At 40.2% G+C, this 17,295-nt stretch overlaps 1 protein-coding gene across 1 annotated transcript in view; it reads left to right on the top strand.

Annotated features, from left to right (window-relative positions):
- The window catches only part of XPR1 (xenotropic and polytropic retrovirus receptor 1), a 214,127-nt gene that overhangs the window by 34,383 nt on the left and 162,449 nt on the right, over nt 1–17,295 (top strand). The window contains exon 2 of the mRNA XM_062192940.1: nt 5,405–5,456. Within this exon, the coding sequence (XP_062048924.1) occupies nt 5,405–5,456 (52 nt within the window). The remainder of the gene's footprint in view (nt 1–5,404; nt 5,457–17,295) is intronic.

Genomic DNA, 17,295 nt, shown 5'->3' with positions numbered 1-17,295 from the left:
AAGAAGCTAAAGGAGTTGCCCATGATTTTGTTGAGATTTGTCTTGGTTTAAATGAAATCAGATTCAATTTTATAATCAGAATGAAGACTTATCATCACTTTTCTCTTTATATAATTTTAATTCATTTTTTAAAAACTTAATTTGCTAAGCTTTCTTTTTGCAAATTTATTTTCATTGCCTGTCAGTGATTCTCCTCAGTGTGCTTTGTTAATCATCTTTAAAGTAATTTTCTTTAGAGAAAAAACCCTTTTGAATTCAAGAATGATTTATTGAGCTTCTCTTATGTGCAGATCACTTTACTATCCATTGGGGTTTATTTGGTTCCTGATAATATTTAATTTTGATACACATTCTTATTATTACCCCAAAGTAGAAAACTTCATTCAATCATGTGTCTGATATTATTTACTCCCATCCCATAGTAGATTTATTTCTGTAACTCACAGGACTCAGGATAGCATTATACTTACTATTACAGATTTATTACAAAGGAGCCCTCTTAGAAACAGCTGAATGGAAGAGATACCTAGTGCAAAGCATAAGGATGGGGCTGGCACAGGGCTTCCACGACTGCTTCCAGCACTTTAGTGTGTTCAACCTGGAAACTCTCAGAACCTTGATGCTTGAGGGTTCCTGTGGAGGTTTCATTACCTAGCACAACTGAGCAAGTCATTTCCATTGAAGATTACCTCCAGCCTGTCCCCCACTCCCGGATGTCTGGAGGAGGACTTACAGGTCCAGCCCTTTAATCACCTGGCACTTGTTTTTTCTTATCCTGAAACTATGTAGACTCCTTCCCCTCACTTCCCCTACTTGAGCCATCTCATTAGCATAAAACAGATAGTAAATTCCAAAAGTTTTAGGAGTTCTGTTGCCAGGAACTGAACCCAAAAACCAAATGTTTATTTTTTATTATATCTCAAATCTATTACTGTATTGCCCCAGATTCTACATATATAAATGGTGAATGTTAGTGAATGTTTTTGAATTTAAGCATATGTGATATTAAAATTTTCTATATGTATTTAATTTTCCAACAAACATTTGTGTAAAACATAGGATAAAATGAACAAAAATGTATTAATTTAAAATTTTAATTTTTTCCTTTTTCTTGATGTTAGATTTGTTAGTCATGGGATTAGCTTGTTGGTCACTAAGCAAAGCAAGTAATAGTAAAAATATCATTTACTAAGACTTGAATACTCTTTTAAAAAAGTGTGGGTTACTCTGGCTTCTAGTTTTTCACTTTTGATATTTATATGTTGAATGGCTGTAAGCTCATGGTTCTGGGAGAGGAGTGTTTTTTTTTTTTTTTTTTTTTTTTTCTTTTTAAGATTTATTGAAGCCGGTGCTATGGTGTAGTGGGTAAAACCACCACCTGCATTGCCGACATCCCATATGGGCGCTGGTTTGAGTAGTGGCTGCTCCACTTATGATCCAGCTCTCTGCTATGGCCTGGGAAAGCAGTGGAAGATGACCCAACTCCCTGGGCCCCTGTTCCTGCATGGGAGACTGGAAGAAGCTCCTGGCTTTGGATTGGCACAGCTCCGGCTGTTGCGGCCTTCTGGGGAGTGAACCAGCAGATTGAAGGTCTATCTCTCTCTCTCCCTCTCTCTCTGTAACTCTGACTTTCAAATAAATAAATCCTTAAAAAAATATGTATTTATTTAAATTATTTTTAAGATTTATTTATTTATTTGAGTCAGAGTTACACAGAGAGAGAAGGAGAGGCAGAGAGACAGAGAGAGACAGAGAGAGAGAGAGAGGTCTTCCATCCGCTGGTTCACTCTCCAGTTGGCCACAATGGCCAGAGCTGTGCCAGTCTGAAGCCAGGAGCCAGGAACTTCCTCCAGGTCTCCCATGCGGATGCAGGGGCCCAAGGACTTCGCCATCCTCTGCTGCTTTCCCAGGCCATAGCAGAGAGCTGGATGGGAAGTGGAGCAGCTGGGACTCGAACCGGCGCCCATATGGGATGCCTGCACCTCAAGGGGGCAGCTTTACCCACTATGCCACAGTGCTAGCCCCAGATTTATTTATTTATTTGAAAGAGTTACAGAGAAAGAGAGATATCTTCCACCCGCTAGTTCACTCGCACTCCCCAAATGGCTGGTGGGCCAGGCCAAAGCCAGAAGCCTGGAAGCCCATTTGGGATTCCTGCATGAGTGCAGGGGTCCAAGCAATTGGGCCATCTTCCACTGCTCTTCCAAGTGCGTTAGCAGGCAGCTGTATTGGAAGTGGAGCAGCCAGGACACAAACCAGCAATGCTGGCATTGAAGGTGGTGGTTTAACCTGCTCCAACGCTTGCCCGTGATGGTTGCTTTGCCTCCCAGGGGATATTTATCTAATGGGTCTCTATAGGCCAGGAATCCTGCTAAAAATCCTGCATTGCAAATAACAGCACTCCCACCCTGTAACAAGGAATTATCTGGTTCCAAATGTCGGTTGTGCTAAGCTTGAGGAAACTTGTGAGTCAGCTTGGGAATCACCACTGTTTAGATGATAATTGAAGCTACCGGGCTGAATAAAGTCACCTCAGCATGTGACCTGCTCTTCTGCCCTGGAGCCTTAACTTAATTGACGCTAGTGGAATCAGGAAGGAAACCAGAGAGTTCTTATATAGCATGTGTGAGGGGAAGCACACAGATAGCAATTTGAGCTGTAAACAGAAGAAAAGATACTTGGTTTAGCAAGGTGATTTTGTGAACAAAATCAGGCTCCCTGAAGAGCTAGGAGTCATCAGTTTCATAGGATTCGCATCTAGGAAAGTTAATATTTATTAAGTTTTGAGGAAGTTCTGGGAAGGGCATGCTTATTTGAAAGAAGGTGGGCACACATACCCACTAAGTGTGTTACATGTGTTGCATACTCATTTGGGGGTGGAGATTTTACATATTATATACAGGGATTTTGCCTTTTTGTGTCAGAAAGGGGAAGTTGAGGATCCAATTTCTGTTCTTGTGCAGAAAAATAACCCAGCTTCAGTCAGGTTGGGGCCTAGGTTTCTTATCAAGGGGAGTTCACCACAGGAATATATCTTCAGCCAGTCGTCTGTGATTCACTACCTGGGAAGAAAAGTGGTTGATGTTAACTAGGATTTTTTTTTTTTTTAAGATTTATTTATTTACTTGAAAGTAAGAGTTCCACAGAGAGAGGAGAGGCAGAGAGAGAGAGAGAGAGAGAGAGAGAGAGGGATCTTCCATCCGCTGGTTCACTTCCTGATTGGCTGCAACGGCTAGAGTTGGACTGATCCAAAGCCAGGAGCTTCTTCCGGGTTTCCCACGTGGGTGCAGGGACCCAATAACTTGGGCGATCTTTTGCTGCTTTCCCAGGCCATAGCAGAGAGCTGGATCGGAATAAGAGCAGCCGGGACTCAAACTGGTACCCATATGGGATGCCGGCACTGCAGGCGGCAGCTTTACCTGCTACACCACAGCGCCAACCCTGTTAACTAGGGTTAAAATGGGTTGAGGAGGGGCCGGCTCTGTGGCGCAGTGGGTTAAAGCCCCAGCCTCTTCCCATCCAGCTCTCTGCTGTGGCCTGGGGTAGCAGTGGAAAATGGCCCAAGTCCTTGGGCCCCTGCACCCATGTGGGAGACCCAGAAGAAGCTCCTGGCTCCTGGCTTCGGATCGGCACAGCTCCGGCCATTGCGGCCATCTGGGGAGTGAACCAGCGGATGGAAGACCTCTCTCTCTCTGTCTCTACCTCTCTCTGTAACTCTTTCAAATAAATAAAATAAATCTTCAAAAAAAAAAAAAAAAGGGTTGAGGAGCAGTGAGTAGTTCAGACATCTGCATCCCACATCAGAGAGCCTGCATTCCATTCCCACCTCCACCTTCCTGCCAGTGCAGTGATGGCTCAGGTGGGTAGGTGCCTGCACCTATGTGATGAAGCTGGATTGTGTTTCTGGCTCCAGGCTTCTGACTTCTGTGCCCAGCCCACTCCTGGCTGTTGCTGTCATTTTGGGAGTGAGTGAGTGGAAGCCTCTTCTCTCTCTCTTTGCCTCTTAAATACATAGGTTGAATCCTTTTCTTTAGGAGGTAGAGGTGTTGTTTTTATTGATACTGAGAATTTTTCTCATCCGGTCTCCAACTGTTTACTGATAATCAGACTCCAACAGTCCAAATGACCTAAATATGTGTTGTTAGCGAATATACATGGGTTAGGTGAGGGAGAAATAAAAATTTGGATTCTTTTTCATCTTAAACTCTTACACCTTCCAGATGTTTGTTGAGAATTACAGATAGAGTATCCCTAATCTGAAAATCTAAAATCCACAGTACTTCTACATGACGATCATCATGATGTTTTAGATTTCGGGACATCTGGATTTTGGATTTTTACTTTAGGTTGCTTAGCCGTTGAAGTCTGAAAATATAATAAAAATCTGAAAAACTCAAATGTGAAACACTTTCTAAGCAAATTGAATGAGGTATAACTCAACCTGTGTTTGTATTCAAGATGAAAAAGAGTTTTGGAACTTGCTTGCACAGTGTGAAAGTACTTAACACTACAGAAACTATATACACCTACAAATAATAAAGATGGTGAATTGTATGTTATCTATATGTCGCTATAATGGTAAAACTATACTTAAATCATATATTCAGTTCTTCATTTTTTTAAATTCAGGATTCTGATATAGGATTTTACTTCCAAAAAGTTCATGGAAAATGAATATTATGATGAAACTATGCATGGTTCTCAATTTTTTTTTGCATTAAAATGAATTTATCTTCAATTTCATTTTCTGTGAACTTTTAAAAGTGCTGTTGAATTTCTCTAGAACTTTGTTCTCATTTTCTTGCACCATTTTTTTTCCTAGTCAAGAGTTTATGATATCTCATCCTTATCCAAGTGCCCTTTAATTTTTAAAGTATACAGATTATCCCCCCATTTAAAAAAATTTATAATTTATTTTTATTTATTTGAAAGAGAGTTATCCTCTCTTCTTGCTCAATCCGTAAAGGCCTGCAGGATCCTGGGCTGGGCCAGGTTGAAACTAGGAGCCCAGAACTCTATCTGGGTCTGTCATTTGGGTGGCAAGAACCCAACCACCAGAGCTGTCACCTTCTGCCTCCCAAAGGTGCATATTAGCAGGAGGCTGGATTGAAAGCAGAGTGGGTATTGAACCAGGCACTTGTATATGGGTTGTGTGTGTCCCCAACATCTGCTTAACCACTGTGCCAATTGACTGCCCTGTAGCTCCCATCTTAGATAGTGCTGGATTGATGTGAAAGTATATTTGGATTTTAGCTTCTTAAAGCTAAAGTATTTAATTAAATTTTCAATGTAGGATGCAATATGTAGTCATTGGATATTAAAATGGATTTTTTTTAGCTTCAAATACCATCAATATAAAGTTTACTTAGGATTATATGTATTGCTTTTCTTTCTTTTTAAATAGGCTTTCAAGGATATGCTGTATTCAGCTCAGGACCAGGCACCTTCTGTGGAAGGTAAGATGACGTAACTCCTAAGTTTAGTCACAGAAAACCACTTTTTCAGGAAAGATATTTTAAACTGCAAAGTATAAAGCTGTTATGAATACCTGCCATATTATATGGGTCTTGCTTGCTTTTGATAATATATGTTACATGAGGGCTAGCACTGTGCCATAGTGGATAATATGTATTACAATTTTATATATATATATATATATATATATATATGTGTGTGTGTGTGTGTGTGTGTGTGTGTGTGTGTTTTGACAGGCAGAGTTAGTGAGAGAGAGAGAGAGAGAGAAAGGTCTTCCTTCTGTTGGTTCACTCCCCCAGCGGCTGCTATGGCTGGGTGCTGCGCTGATCCAAAGCCAGGAGCCAGGTGCTTCCTCCTGGTCTCCCATGCGGGTGCAGGGCCCAAGGGCCTTCCTGGGCCACAACAGAGGGCTGGACTGGAAGAGGAGCAACCGGGACAGAATCCAGTGCCCCAACCGGGACTGGAACCTGGGGTGCCGGCGCCACAGGCAAAGGATTAGCCTAGTGAGCCGCAGCACCAGCCTATATATATATTTTAAGATTTTTTTTTCTTAAGATTTATTTATTTATTTGAAAGTCAGTTACACAGAGAGAGGAGGAAAGGCAGAGAGAGAGAAAGAGAGAGAGAGAGAGATCTTCCATCCGATGGTTCATCCCAATTGGCCACAACGGCTGGAGCTGTGCCAATCCGAAGCCAGGAGCCAGGAGCTTCTTCTGGGTCTCCCACATGGGTGCAGGAGCCCAAGGACTTGGGCCATTTTCCACTGCTACCCCAGGCCACAGCAGAGAGCTGGATCAGAAGAGGAGCAGCTGGGACTAGAACCGGTGTCCATATGGGATGCTTCAGGCCAGGGCATTAACCCACTGTGCCACAGTGCCGGCCCCAATTATTTTATATTTTAACTCATAGTTTTCTTTTGTCTAGCTTGCATTTACCCTATAATAAATCTTTTATTATGTGTTAATGCCACTTAAAGACTGTGAATCACACATTTTGATGTAGTCAGATTTCTTTCTGTGACTTGCTTTTCTCCCTCTGATGTATTTTTATTTTCTCCCTTCCTTCCTTTCTTAACATAGCTTTTCCTTTCTATTTATGTCATTTCTTTAGAATTCAGTGGAGCATGTTTGTGTGTGTGGGCATGTGTGTGCACCCATCTAAGAATGTTTATGTATGCATGCGCACAGTTTGACCATCTTAAAACAGTGACCTGGGGGCAGTTGTTATCTCTTCAATTATCTTTATTGATCTTAGCTTTTCTGTTATCTCAGCTTCTGCTCACAGCTCCTTCTTTATCAGTTATTCTTGAGGGAGTATTGCCTCTGAGGCTGGATGTTCTTTTAAAATTCTGCATCATATATTTTCAGGAGAGATGAATGTGAAAAAGTATACATCAAAACTATTTTAGATTTTTTTTTGAGTAATACCTTTATGCACTATCAAACTGGTAGTTTTTGAAATCATTGTAGTGACAAGCTATTAGAGGCTTATTTTTAAGACATACAAGATATGTCTAAGTTGTTTAATAAAACTACAGACCTATACTTAAAAATATTATGTCTTCAGTGACATAGAAATATACATCTTCCAGGGCCAGCATTGTAGTGCAGTGGGTTAAGCCGCTGCTTGCCACATTAGCATCCCATATCAGAGTTCTGGTTCAAGTACTGGCTACTCTGCTTCCCATCCAGCTTTCTGATAATGGCTCTAAGAAGGCAGTAGATGATGACCCAGGTACTTGAGCCCTGTCAACCAGATGGGAGACAGGATGGAGTTCCTGGCTCCTGGCTTCAGCATGACCTAGTCCTGGCTGTTGCGGCTGTTGGGAAGCAAATTGGTGCATGGAAGATCTTTCATGTTTTCTCTTCCTCTGTTGCTCTGCCTTTCAAGTAAATAAATCTTTAAAAAAACTAAAATATACAACTTTCATCAAACATTTTGAATTAAAAATGTGATTTTTACTAACAAAATCTTTCCCCTCACCACTTTAAACCAGGTTATTGGTATTTACATATTAACTTTATAATCTATTGCTGAATTTTGTACTATACTATATTTAATTCTCTGCTGTTCAGTATGAGACACATAAGATTTATCAAAATACTTCGTTCTTTATTGGGTTATCTCTTATTTTATGTGCCCTAAAGAATACTTCCTTTAAGAATATAAGAAAAATGAAATTATATGGTAGTTAAATTGATTCCTTGCCCTGCATAAGTTGCTTTAATATTGGTTCTTTTAATTTTATTCTCAAGGTAGGGCTACTTATCTCTGTTATTGTTATTTTTAAAGTTTTATCATCTGGTTTGTAAACAAAATGCCCTCTGTTGAAACTTAGGATGATATTTATTCATCCCCTCCATGCTGGAGCATGTTCCAAATAATTTTTTCATTTACTTTCTGTTCTTATTAGAGAAAAACTGAATTCTGGGATGTATCTTCAAAATGACAGCTATTTATAGTTAAGAATTGTCTTTATCTCATTGCCTAGAGGCATTAACTTCTTTGAACCCTGTTATAGATGAGTTTTATAGGTTGATTATGTAGGAGCTTCTGCTGCTTTTATAAGGGGTAATTCTGTACTTGTTTTTTCTTTTTACTTTCATGTAAAACATACCATAAAGCTGTGTGGCTTTTATTCTTTTTAACATGGGTTTTACCTTTTTGAAACAATAGACAATTGAAAGTATTGGAAAATGTTTAAGGGAATGTGCTGTATAATATTGGGGTTAGGAAAAGTTACTAAAAAACCTAATTGTTTTCTCATTTGTTTTGTGATTTTATATTAATAGCTTCTGAATGGTATTACATTAAAGTGATAATTTCTGTATTTTATCTTTGTTTACCAGTTTGAATTTCTAGACTTTTGTTTAGCATTTATTTTAAAATAATACAACACATGCAGATTTATCCAAATCTAAGATAGGATGATGTTAAACTTTTAACATTTAAAACCTTTCATGCTAGTTAAGTTTATTTTCATTTAAAAAATCAAGTATACCATAAATTAGTGGTTCTCGGATCTGCATCACATTTAGCTCAACAACTCAGCTCACCTGTAAGTCAGTAATCTTTAAGATGGTTTATATTTTAATATTAGTTTAATCTCTGGAATTCCGTTTTATCACATAGTGCATTGGTAATCCTGATTGTCACTGTTGAGGTTGAGTTATACTTTAAATTGGTCTTAGATCACACAAATCTGAAATGACATTTAGGCAAAATGATCTTTAAATGTCCCTTTGAAGTAGATGCCAGTGATTTTTTAATTCTGTGACCTAGGTTAACTGTCAAGGTTCTCATATTTTTCCATCAGAAAATAATGGTAAAGGAGGCCTTCACCATGGCATAGTAGGTTAAGCCTCTGCCTGCCATGCTGATTCGTGTTCTGGCTGCTACTCTTCTGATCCAGCTCTCTGCTAATGGCCTGGGGGAAGCAGCAGAGGATGGCCGAAGTCCTTGGGCCCCTGCACCCACATGGGAGACCCAGAAGAAGCTCCTGGCTCCTGGCTCCTGTATTTGAATTGGCCCAATTTGGCCTTTGTCGCTGTTTGGGGAGTAAACCCATGGATGGAAGACCTCTCTCTCTCTCTCTAACTCTGCCTCTCAAATAAATAAATAAATCTTTAAAAATAAATAAATAAATAAATAAATGATAGAAATGTTTCTAAATAAAAGGCACTATATAAAAAAATGGTAAAATGAAGTTTGACGCTTCCCTTGAAATTAATTCACAACTAACAAGTAAAATTGGCTAATTAATTATAGTGTATAAATACTATATATCTAATTTCAGAAGTATCCTGGGAAAAGAGGACAGGTAAGTTTCTCAAAAAACAAACAACACTAACAAAAAAACCCCACAGACCAATGAACTTTTACCTAGGTAGAATTATTCCGTTAAACATTCAGCTCCTGCATTATGGGGGAGTGGATTAAGACGGCAGAGTAAGGAGGGAGCTTGCTGCTGGAGTCCAGGAGGAGAAAGTTTAAAAAAAGAAGAAAGAATGCAGTCTCAGGGAAGAGTTAGGGAGAAAAGCGCATAGGAAGCTCTGAGGAGGACCATAATGGACCTACATGGAGGCAATCACATGTACAACTTTGGTACCCACCTGCCGAGAGCCTTGGCACCAGCGTTGGAGAGCAAGGTGAGATCAGACTGCAGCGGCCCAAGCCACTGGCGCAAAAGCTGCAGGGGGAGCCTAGAGGGAATCTGGCTTGGATCCCCATGGGGTATAGTGTACCCACCAAACTAGGGTTTTCACATTTTCTCTCTCTCCAATCATCCTGCAGAGGAGTCCTGTAACAAGCTGACAGAGAGCAGGTGCCATTTTGGACATATGTAACAGCTGTGCTAGCTTGTGTCTGCAACCAGCTAAGTGTAGACTCCTGAGTCTGGTGGTGAGAACAGACAAGGGGCTGGGTACTCGTGACTGTGGGAGGCTTGTGTGCCAGGACTGTGAAAACACACTGAGGCTGTGTGGGAGGACTCAGAGTGTGGCTGGGGCACTGGGAGGCTCCACACGATCAGGGCTCCTTGGTTACCCGGCAAGAAACATTGCTGGGGTTAATCAAAACAATTGAAAGAGAAGAAATCTTCCCAAATTCTTTCTATAAAGCCAGCATCACCTTAATTCCTAGACCTGAAAAATATACAACAGAGGAAGAGGACTACAGACCAATTTCCCTGGTGAACATAGATGTAAAAATCCTCAACAAAATTCTGGCCAATCAAATCTAACAACACATCAGAAAGATCATTCACCTGGACCAAGTGGGATTTATCCCTGGTATGTCAGGATGATTCCACAGTCACAAATCAATCAATGTGATACATCACATTAACAAACTGAAGAACAAAAACCATATGATTACATCAATAGATGCAGAGAAAGCATTTGACAAAATATAACACCCTTTCATGATGAAAACTCTTAAGCAGCTGGTTTTAGAAGGAATATTCCTCAACACAATCAAAGCAATTTATATGACAAACCCACGGTCAGCATCCTATTGAATGGGGAAAAGTTGGAAGCATTCCCATTAAGATCTGGAACCAGACAAGGATGCCCACTCTTGCCTTTGCTATTCAATATAGTCCTGGAAGTATTTGCTAGAACTGTTAGACAAGAAAAAGAAATAAAAGGGATTTGAATTGGGAATGAGGAAGTCAAAGTATCCCTAATTGCAGATGACATGATTCTGTATAAAGGAGATCTAAAAAACTCCATCAAGAGACCATTGGAACTCATATATGAGTTTGGTAAGGTAGCAGGATATAAAATCAATACACAAAATCAACAGCCTTTGTAAACATAGTCAATGTCGTGGCTGAAAAAGAACTTCTAAGATAAATCTCATTCACAATAGCTACAAAAAAAAAATCAGATAGCTTGGAAGAAACTTAACCAAGGATGTCAAAGATCTTTACAATGAGAATTAAAAACATTAAAGAAAGAAATAGAAGAAGATACAAAAAAATGGAAAATTTTTTCCATGTTCATGGATTGGAAGAATCAATATCATCAAAATGTCTGTTCTTCTGAGAGCAGTCTACTGATTCAGTGTGATACCAATCAAAATACCAAAGACATTCTTCTCAGATCTAGCAAAAATCATGCTGAAATTCATATGGAGGCACAGGAGACCTTGAATAGCTAAAGCAATCTTATACAACAAAAATGAAGCTGGAGGCATCACAATACCAAATTTCAAGCCATGGTACAAGGCAGTTATAATCAAAACATCCTTGTTCTGGTATAAAAACAGATGAACAGACCAATGGAACAGAATAGAAACAGCAGAAATCAGTCCACACATCTACAAGCAATTTATATTTGACCATGAAGTTAAAACCAATTCCTGGAGCAAGGACAGTCTCTTTGAAAACTAGTGGTGGGAAACTGGATTTCCACATGCAGGAGTATGAAGCAGGACCCCTACCTTACACCTTACAGAAAAATCCACTCAACATGGATTAAAGACCTAAGTCTACGATCTGAAACCTTCAAATTACTAGAGAACATTGGGGTAACCTTGCAAGACATTGGCACAGGCAGAGTGTTCTTGGAAAAGACCCCAGAGGCACAGGCAATCAAAGCCAAAATCAACAGATGGAATTACATCAAATTGAGAAGCTTCTGTACTGCAAAAGAAGCCCTCAGGAAAATGAAGAGGCAACCAACTAAATGAGAGAAATTATTTGCAAACAATGCAACTGATAAAGGATTAATAGCTAGAATATATAAAGAGATCAAGAACCTCAACAACAACAATACAAACAACCAGTTAAGAGATGGGCAAAGGACTTAAACAGACATTTTTCAAAAGAGGAAATACAAATGGCCAAGAGGCACATGAAAGAATGTTCACTGTTCACGATCACTAGCCATCAGGGAGTTACAAATCAAAAACACAGTGAGGTTTCACCTCACCGCAGTTAGAATGGCTTTCATACAGAAATCAATAAACAACAAATGCTGGCGAGGATGTGGGGAAAAAGATACTCTAATCCATTGTTGGTGCAAATGATAAACTGGTAAAATCACTATGGAAAAACACTTTGGAGATACCTCAGAAGTCTGAATATAGACCTACCACATGACCCAGCCATCCCATCTTAGGAATTTACCCAAGGGAAATGAAATCAGCAAATAAAACAGTTATCTGTACCCCCGTGTTTATGGCAGCTCAATTCACTATAGACACTATATAAGACATGGAATCAACCTAAATGCCTGTCAACAGAAGACTGGATAAAGAAATTATGGGATATGTATGCTATGGAATACTACACAACTCTAAAAAAAAAGGAAATCCAGTCATTTGCAAGAAAATGGATAAATCTGGAAAACATACTTAGTGAAATAAGCCAGTCCCAAAGGGACAAATACCATATGTTCTCCCTGATCTGTGATAACTATAGAGTGCCTAAAAGGAAATCTGTAGAAGTGAAATTGACACTTTGAGAAGCAATGACTTGAACAGCCCTTGTCTTGCCTGTTGAGGAACAGTTTGTTTTTTTTTTTTTTCCTTAACGGAGAATGAGATTGGGACTGGGAGAGAGGGGAAGAGGTGGTGTGGGAGTGGGGTTGGGACGAATCACTATATTCCTGAAGTTGTACCTACGAAATTTGTACTCATTAAATAAATGGTTTCTTTGGAGAAAAATAAATTAAAAAAAATAATAAAGCATGCAGCTCCCTGCGAATGCACACCTTTGGAGGCAGCAGATGATGGTTCAAGTGCTTGGGCCTCTTCCACCCATGTGGGTTACCCAGATGGAATTCCTGGTTCCTGACTTTGGCCTGGCCCTATCCCCTGACTTTTGCAGGCATTTGGGGACTGAACCAAATGCCACATACGTTGGTTTTAAATTTTAAGATTTTTTTTTTTAGTATTTATTTATTTATTTATGACAGGCAGAGTGGACAGTGAGAGAGAGAGAGACAGAGAGAAAGGTCTTCCTTTTGCCGTTGGTTCACCCTCCAATGGCTGCTGCGGCTGGCGTGCTGCAGCCGGCGCACTGCGCTGATCCGAAGGCAGGAGCCAGGTGCTTCTCCTGGTCTCCCATGGGGTGCAGGGCCCAAGCACTTGGGCCATCCTCCACTGCACTCCCTGGCCACAGCAGAGAGCTGGCCTGGAAGAGGGGCAACTGGGACAGAATCCGGTGCCCCGACCAGGACTAGAACCCGGTGTGCTGGTGCTGCTAGGCGGAGGATTAGCCTGTTGAGCCACAGCGCCGGCCAAGATTTTTTTTAAGAAGTATTTATTTGAAGGATGAGAGAGAGCAAGCGAGCGAGCGAGCAGCTTTCCTTCCACTGATACACTCTCCAAATGACTGTAAACAGTCAGGTCTGGGACACTCTGATACCAGAAGACTAGAACTCCAACTGGGTGTCCCATGTGGGTGGCAGAGGTCCAGAGAATCCATTTCAAGAGTGTGAAATATGAAGAAGACACTTATTTTAGCAGGGTGTATCAATAGTAGCAAATGAACAAAAATATTTTTAAAAATTCTAATAATGATGTTACATTATAACCACTTAATTAATTTAAGTTTTTATAGTTGTCACTTAGATTCAGTTCAGTACAATAAACAGTCAAAAAATAAATACCTTGGGGCTGGCGCTGTGGTATAGTACTTAAATAGTAGTGGTAGTCCCATGTGGGTGCTGGTTTGAGTCCTAGCTGTTTCACTTCTGATCCAACTCCCTGCTTATCTGCCTGTGAAAGCAGTGGAAGATGGTCCAAGTCCTTGGGCCCCTGCACCCAAGTGGGAGACCCAGAAGAAGCTCCTGGCTCCTAGCTTCCTATTGGCCCAACTCTGGCTGTTGCGGCCATTTGAGTAGTGAACCAGTGGCTGGAATACCGATCTCTGTCTTTCTCTGTGTGCTTTTGCCTCTCTGTAACATTGCCTTTCAAACAAATAAATAAATACCTCTAGATAATCTGAGTGTAAACAAGAAACTTCTCCTTTATAGTAATAAAATAATCAACTTATTAATGATCTTAAGAACTCTGTAAACTTACTGGCTATTCAATGATGAACAGAAAATTAAACATAAGTGTTTTGCTTCAGTGGGTTCAACCACCACTTGGTACATCGGCATCCCATGTCAGGAGTGCATGGTTTAAGTCCAGGTACCTCTGTTTCTGATCTAGCTTCCTGCTAATGTACACCCTGGGAGGCATTACATGGTGGCTCAAATAACCGGGTCCCTGCCACCCATGTGGGTAATCCAGATTGAATTTTGGACTCTTGGTGATGTGGGTAATGCATGTTAATTTCCAATCCAGGTTTTTGTTTCCCACAGAGATAAAAAATTGTAAGCAGAGACTTATATCCTGTGCAGGTAGAAACAGAATTATTTAACAATGAAGGAATTAACATATGGGCTACCCCACACAGAGAAATATCTGACATGAGTGGGCCAAATTGTTACTGATGAACAGGAGAGAAAGAGGGAGAGAGAGAGAGAGAGACAGAGAGAGAGAGAGAGAGAGGAAAGAACCCTGAGAATAGTACCTGTAAGTGAAAGTGGGAGTAGTCTGTCCAAGAGTGGCCATTGTGGAGAGAGAACTCTCCTGCCTTCTGCCTTTTTTTGTAAGGAAGGTGGTGGTACCCCAATCAGACGGACAACTGGGGTGGAATCTGAGCATGTGCCCTGTTCCTGGATGTCACAGGAGCATCCCCGGAGCATGGGTATATCCAACCGGTAGTTAAAGAGATAGGGTTACACTGAGGGGTACAAGAGCCCCAGAGTTCCAGCTTGCCTAAACTTAACTTCCTGGTTGTACCTTAGCATTGGCTTTTGGCTTGGCCGATCCTTGGAGCCCTGGATGTTGTAAAGTGAAGCAGCAGGTGGAAGATCTCCATTTCCGTCTGCCTTTCAAATGGAATGAAAAATAAAAATTAAAAAATTAGATAAAAAGTCACAGTATGTATAAGTTTTTTTATTGATAAGTTGAACATAGACAATTTAAAAATTTATTTTATTTATTTGAAGGGAAGAGTTATAGAGAAAGAGAGGGAGATGGGGAGAGAAAGATCTTCCTCTGCTGGTTTACTCCCCAGATGGCTGCAGCGGCCAGGGCTGGGTCAGGCTGAAACTAGGAGCCAGGAGCATCTTCCAGGTCTGCTTCTGCTACTTTCCCAGGCTCATTAGAAGGGAGCTGGATCAGAAGTGGAGCGGCTAGGACTTGAACTCTTGCCCATATATGGGATGCTAGCATTGCAGGTGGCGGCTTAACCTGTTACACTACAATGCTGGCCCCGACAATTTTTTTACACAAGTGAGTTTTTTTTTTTAACTTAGTAGGACATTTCAAGATGGTACCTTTTTGCTCATTGATAAAATGGACTTCTCAATTAGTTGTACATAAGTAAAACAAAATAATTTCAATTTATTGGAAAATTCGGAATGTTGATTTTTATTATCAGAACACATTCAGACTCATGATTATTTTATTTAATTCATCCCTCAAGAGTGAATTTCCTGAATCCGTTTTGCATTTATTAGTCAGCTTTTTGTTGTTGGAACAAATACTTGAGATAAACTTCTTAGGAAAAGGGTTTGTTTTGGCTTAAGATAGATCGGGGGAGGTTCACAGTACAACGTTAGGTGTACCAACAGGTACAAGCAAATGATGACGCTGCAGGACGGTGGAAGGATGATTCCATGGCAAGCCCTGGAAGCAGAGTCAGGAAACAACTCAGTTGATAGAATCAACCCTTCCAAGGCCTTCCAAAGGCAAGCCCGCAGTGCCTGAAGGGACTCCCACAAGGTCCACCTCCCAGACACTGTGGTTAGGAGAAGCCTCTGCTCTTCATCAGCCATGAAGATCAGTGCATTAACTGATTAACATAAAACTTGGGGTTTAAATGTCTGCATATGTTTGGGGAGCTAAATCCAACTCTGTCACCTTGTACAAAAGTCTTTATTTTTATTTAAAGTAAGTGTCCTCTTATAACTAGGGATTGCCTATATTCAGAAATAAGGTAGATAATACTCAAAGACTTATTGTTTGCCTTTTCTTACCAGTTTAATCTCCTTTGATATACGTGAATAGAAACTTTTTGATATAAACCATATTTTTGTGTTACTATTTATATTTGGAAAAATTTTCCCCCAAATATTTATTTTATAGAGCCACAGAGAAAGAGAGGGAAAGACAGAGAGATATATTTTCCATCTGCTGGTTCACTCTCCAAATGGCTGTAATGGCAAGTGCTGAGCTGGACCCAAGGCAGGAGCCAGGAGCCTCCTCTGGGTCTCTCACATGGGTACAGCACTTGGGCCATCCTCTGCTGCTTTCCCAGATGCATTAGCAGGGAGCTGGATTGGAAGGGGAGCAGCTGGGACTTGAACCGTGTACATATGGGATGCTGGTGTTGCAGGTGGCAGCCGGCCCCATGGCTGTGGACTTTTAAGTGGCCTACTGAATACTCAATCTAATGTAGCCACTCAGTTACTTTATGTTAGATCACCCTGTTTTATTTGTTTCTTTGCATAACATTGATTATTTTCTGGTATCTTGTGGTTTTAAAAAATTGATTTTTAAATTCTAAGTCTCTTGAGACCATGAATTTTGTCTTTCTTGTGCTGTTTTATCTCTAGTTCCTAAAACAGGCACATAGCTTATTTACTGAGCACAGCAATGAGTAGGAATAAAAGTGAATCTTTACCTCAAATCTCCCTTGAATCCAAAGTAATAAAAAGAAGGAATAAATTAACCCAGCATGCTTCGTGTGTGTGTGTGTGTGTGTGTTCCTACAAATGTAAATTTTTTAATTATCCTCATCTTTCATCTTTAGAGATAGAACTTTACCTGCTGGGTAAATGATTTTACATACTGTTTGTTGTTGTTTTTACATGGCTGATGTCATAGTTTTGTAGAGTCCATCTGAAGTGATACACGTAGCATTCTTTAAAACAAGCAGGGAGCAGACGATATGAGATCCTAGTTTTAGAGATTACGTATTTCTGTGGCAGTGTGTTGTCCTGCTGAGAAATCATATTTTATAAACTACTGAGCATACTGTATGTATTTTACAAGATACCAAACAACTTCTTTTTGTGGTTTACATGTTTGGTGTGCCTTTTTTCAAAGATAAATGAAATAGGCATAGATTTAGAAGGTACATGTGAACTGGTGAAGAATTTTTTTTTGCATTGTCTCCTCAGTGGAACATATTGTTTAAAATTATTTGAATTAAAATGCAAAGACCTAATGCTTGCTGGTTTCCTTGTTTTCTCTTACTATAATGCATTCTTCTTGATACATAGCTCATGTTAGCTCAGGATGACTGCGATTGAG

This window comes from Lepus europaeus, chromosome 5 (assembly GCF_033115175.1).
Source record: "Lepus europaeus isolate LE1 chromosome 5, mLepTim1.pri, whole genome shotgun sequence".
Classification (NCBI taxonomy): Eukaryota; Metazoa; Chordata; class Mammalia; order Lagomorpha; family Leporidae; genus Lepus; species Lepus europaeus.
The sequence above is the reverse complement of the archived record's forward strand: the minus strand, read 5'-3'. Positions and strand labels throughout refer to the sequence as shown.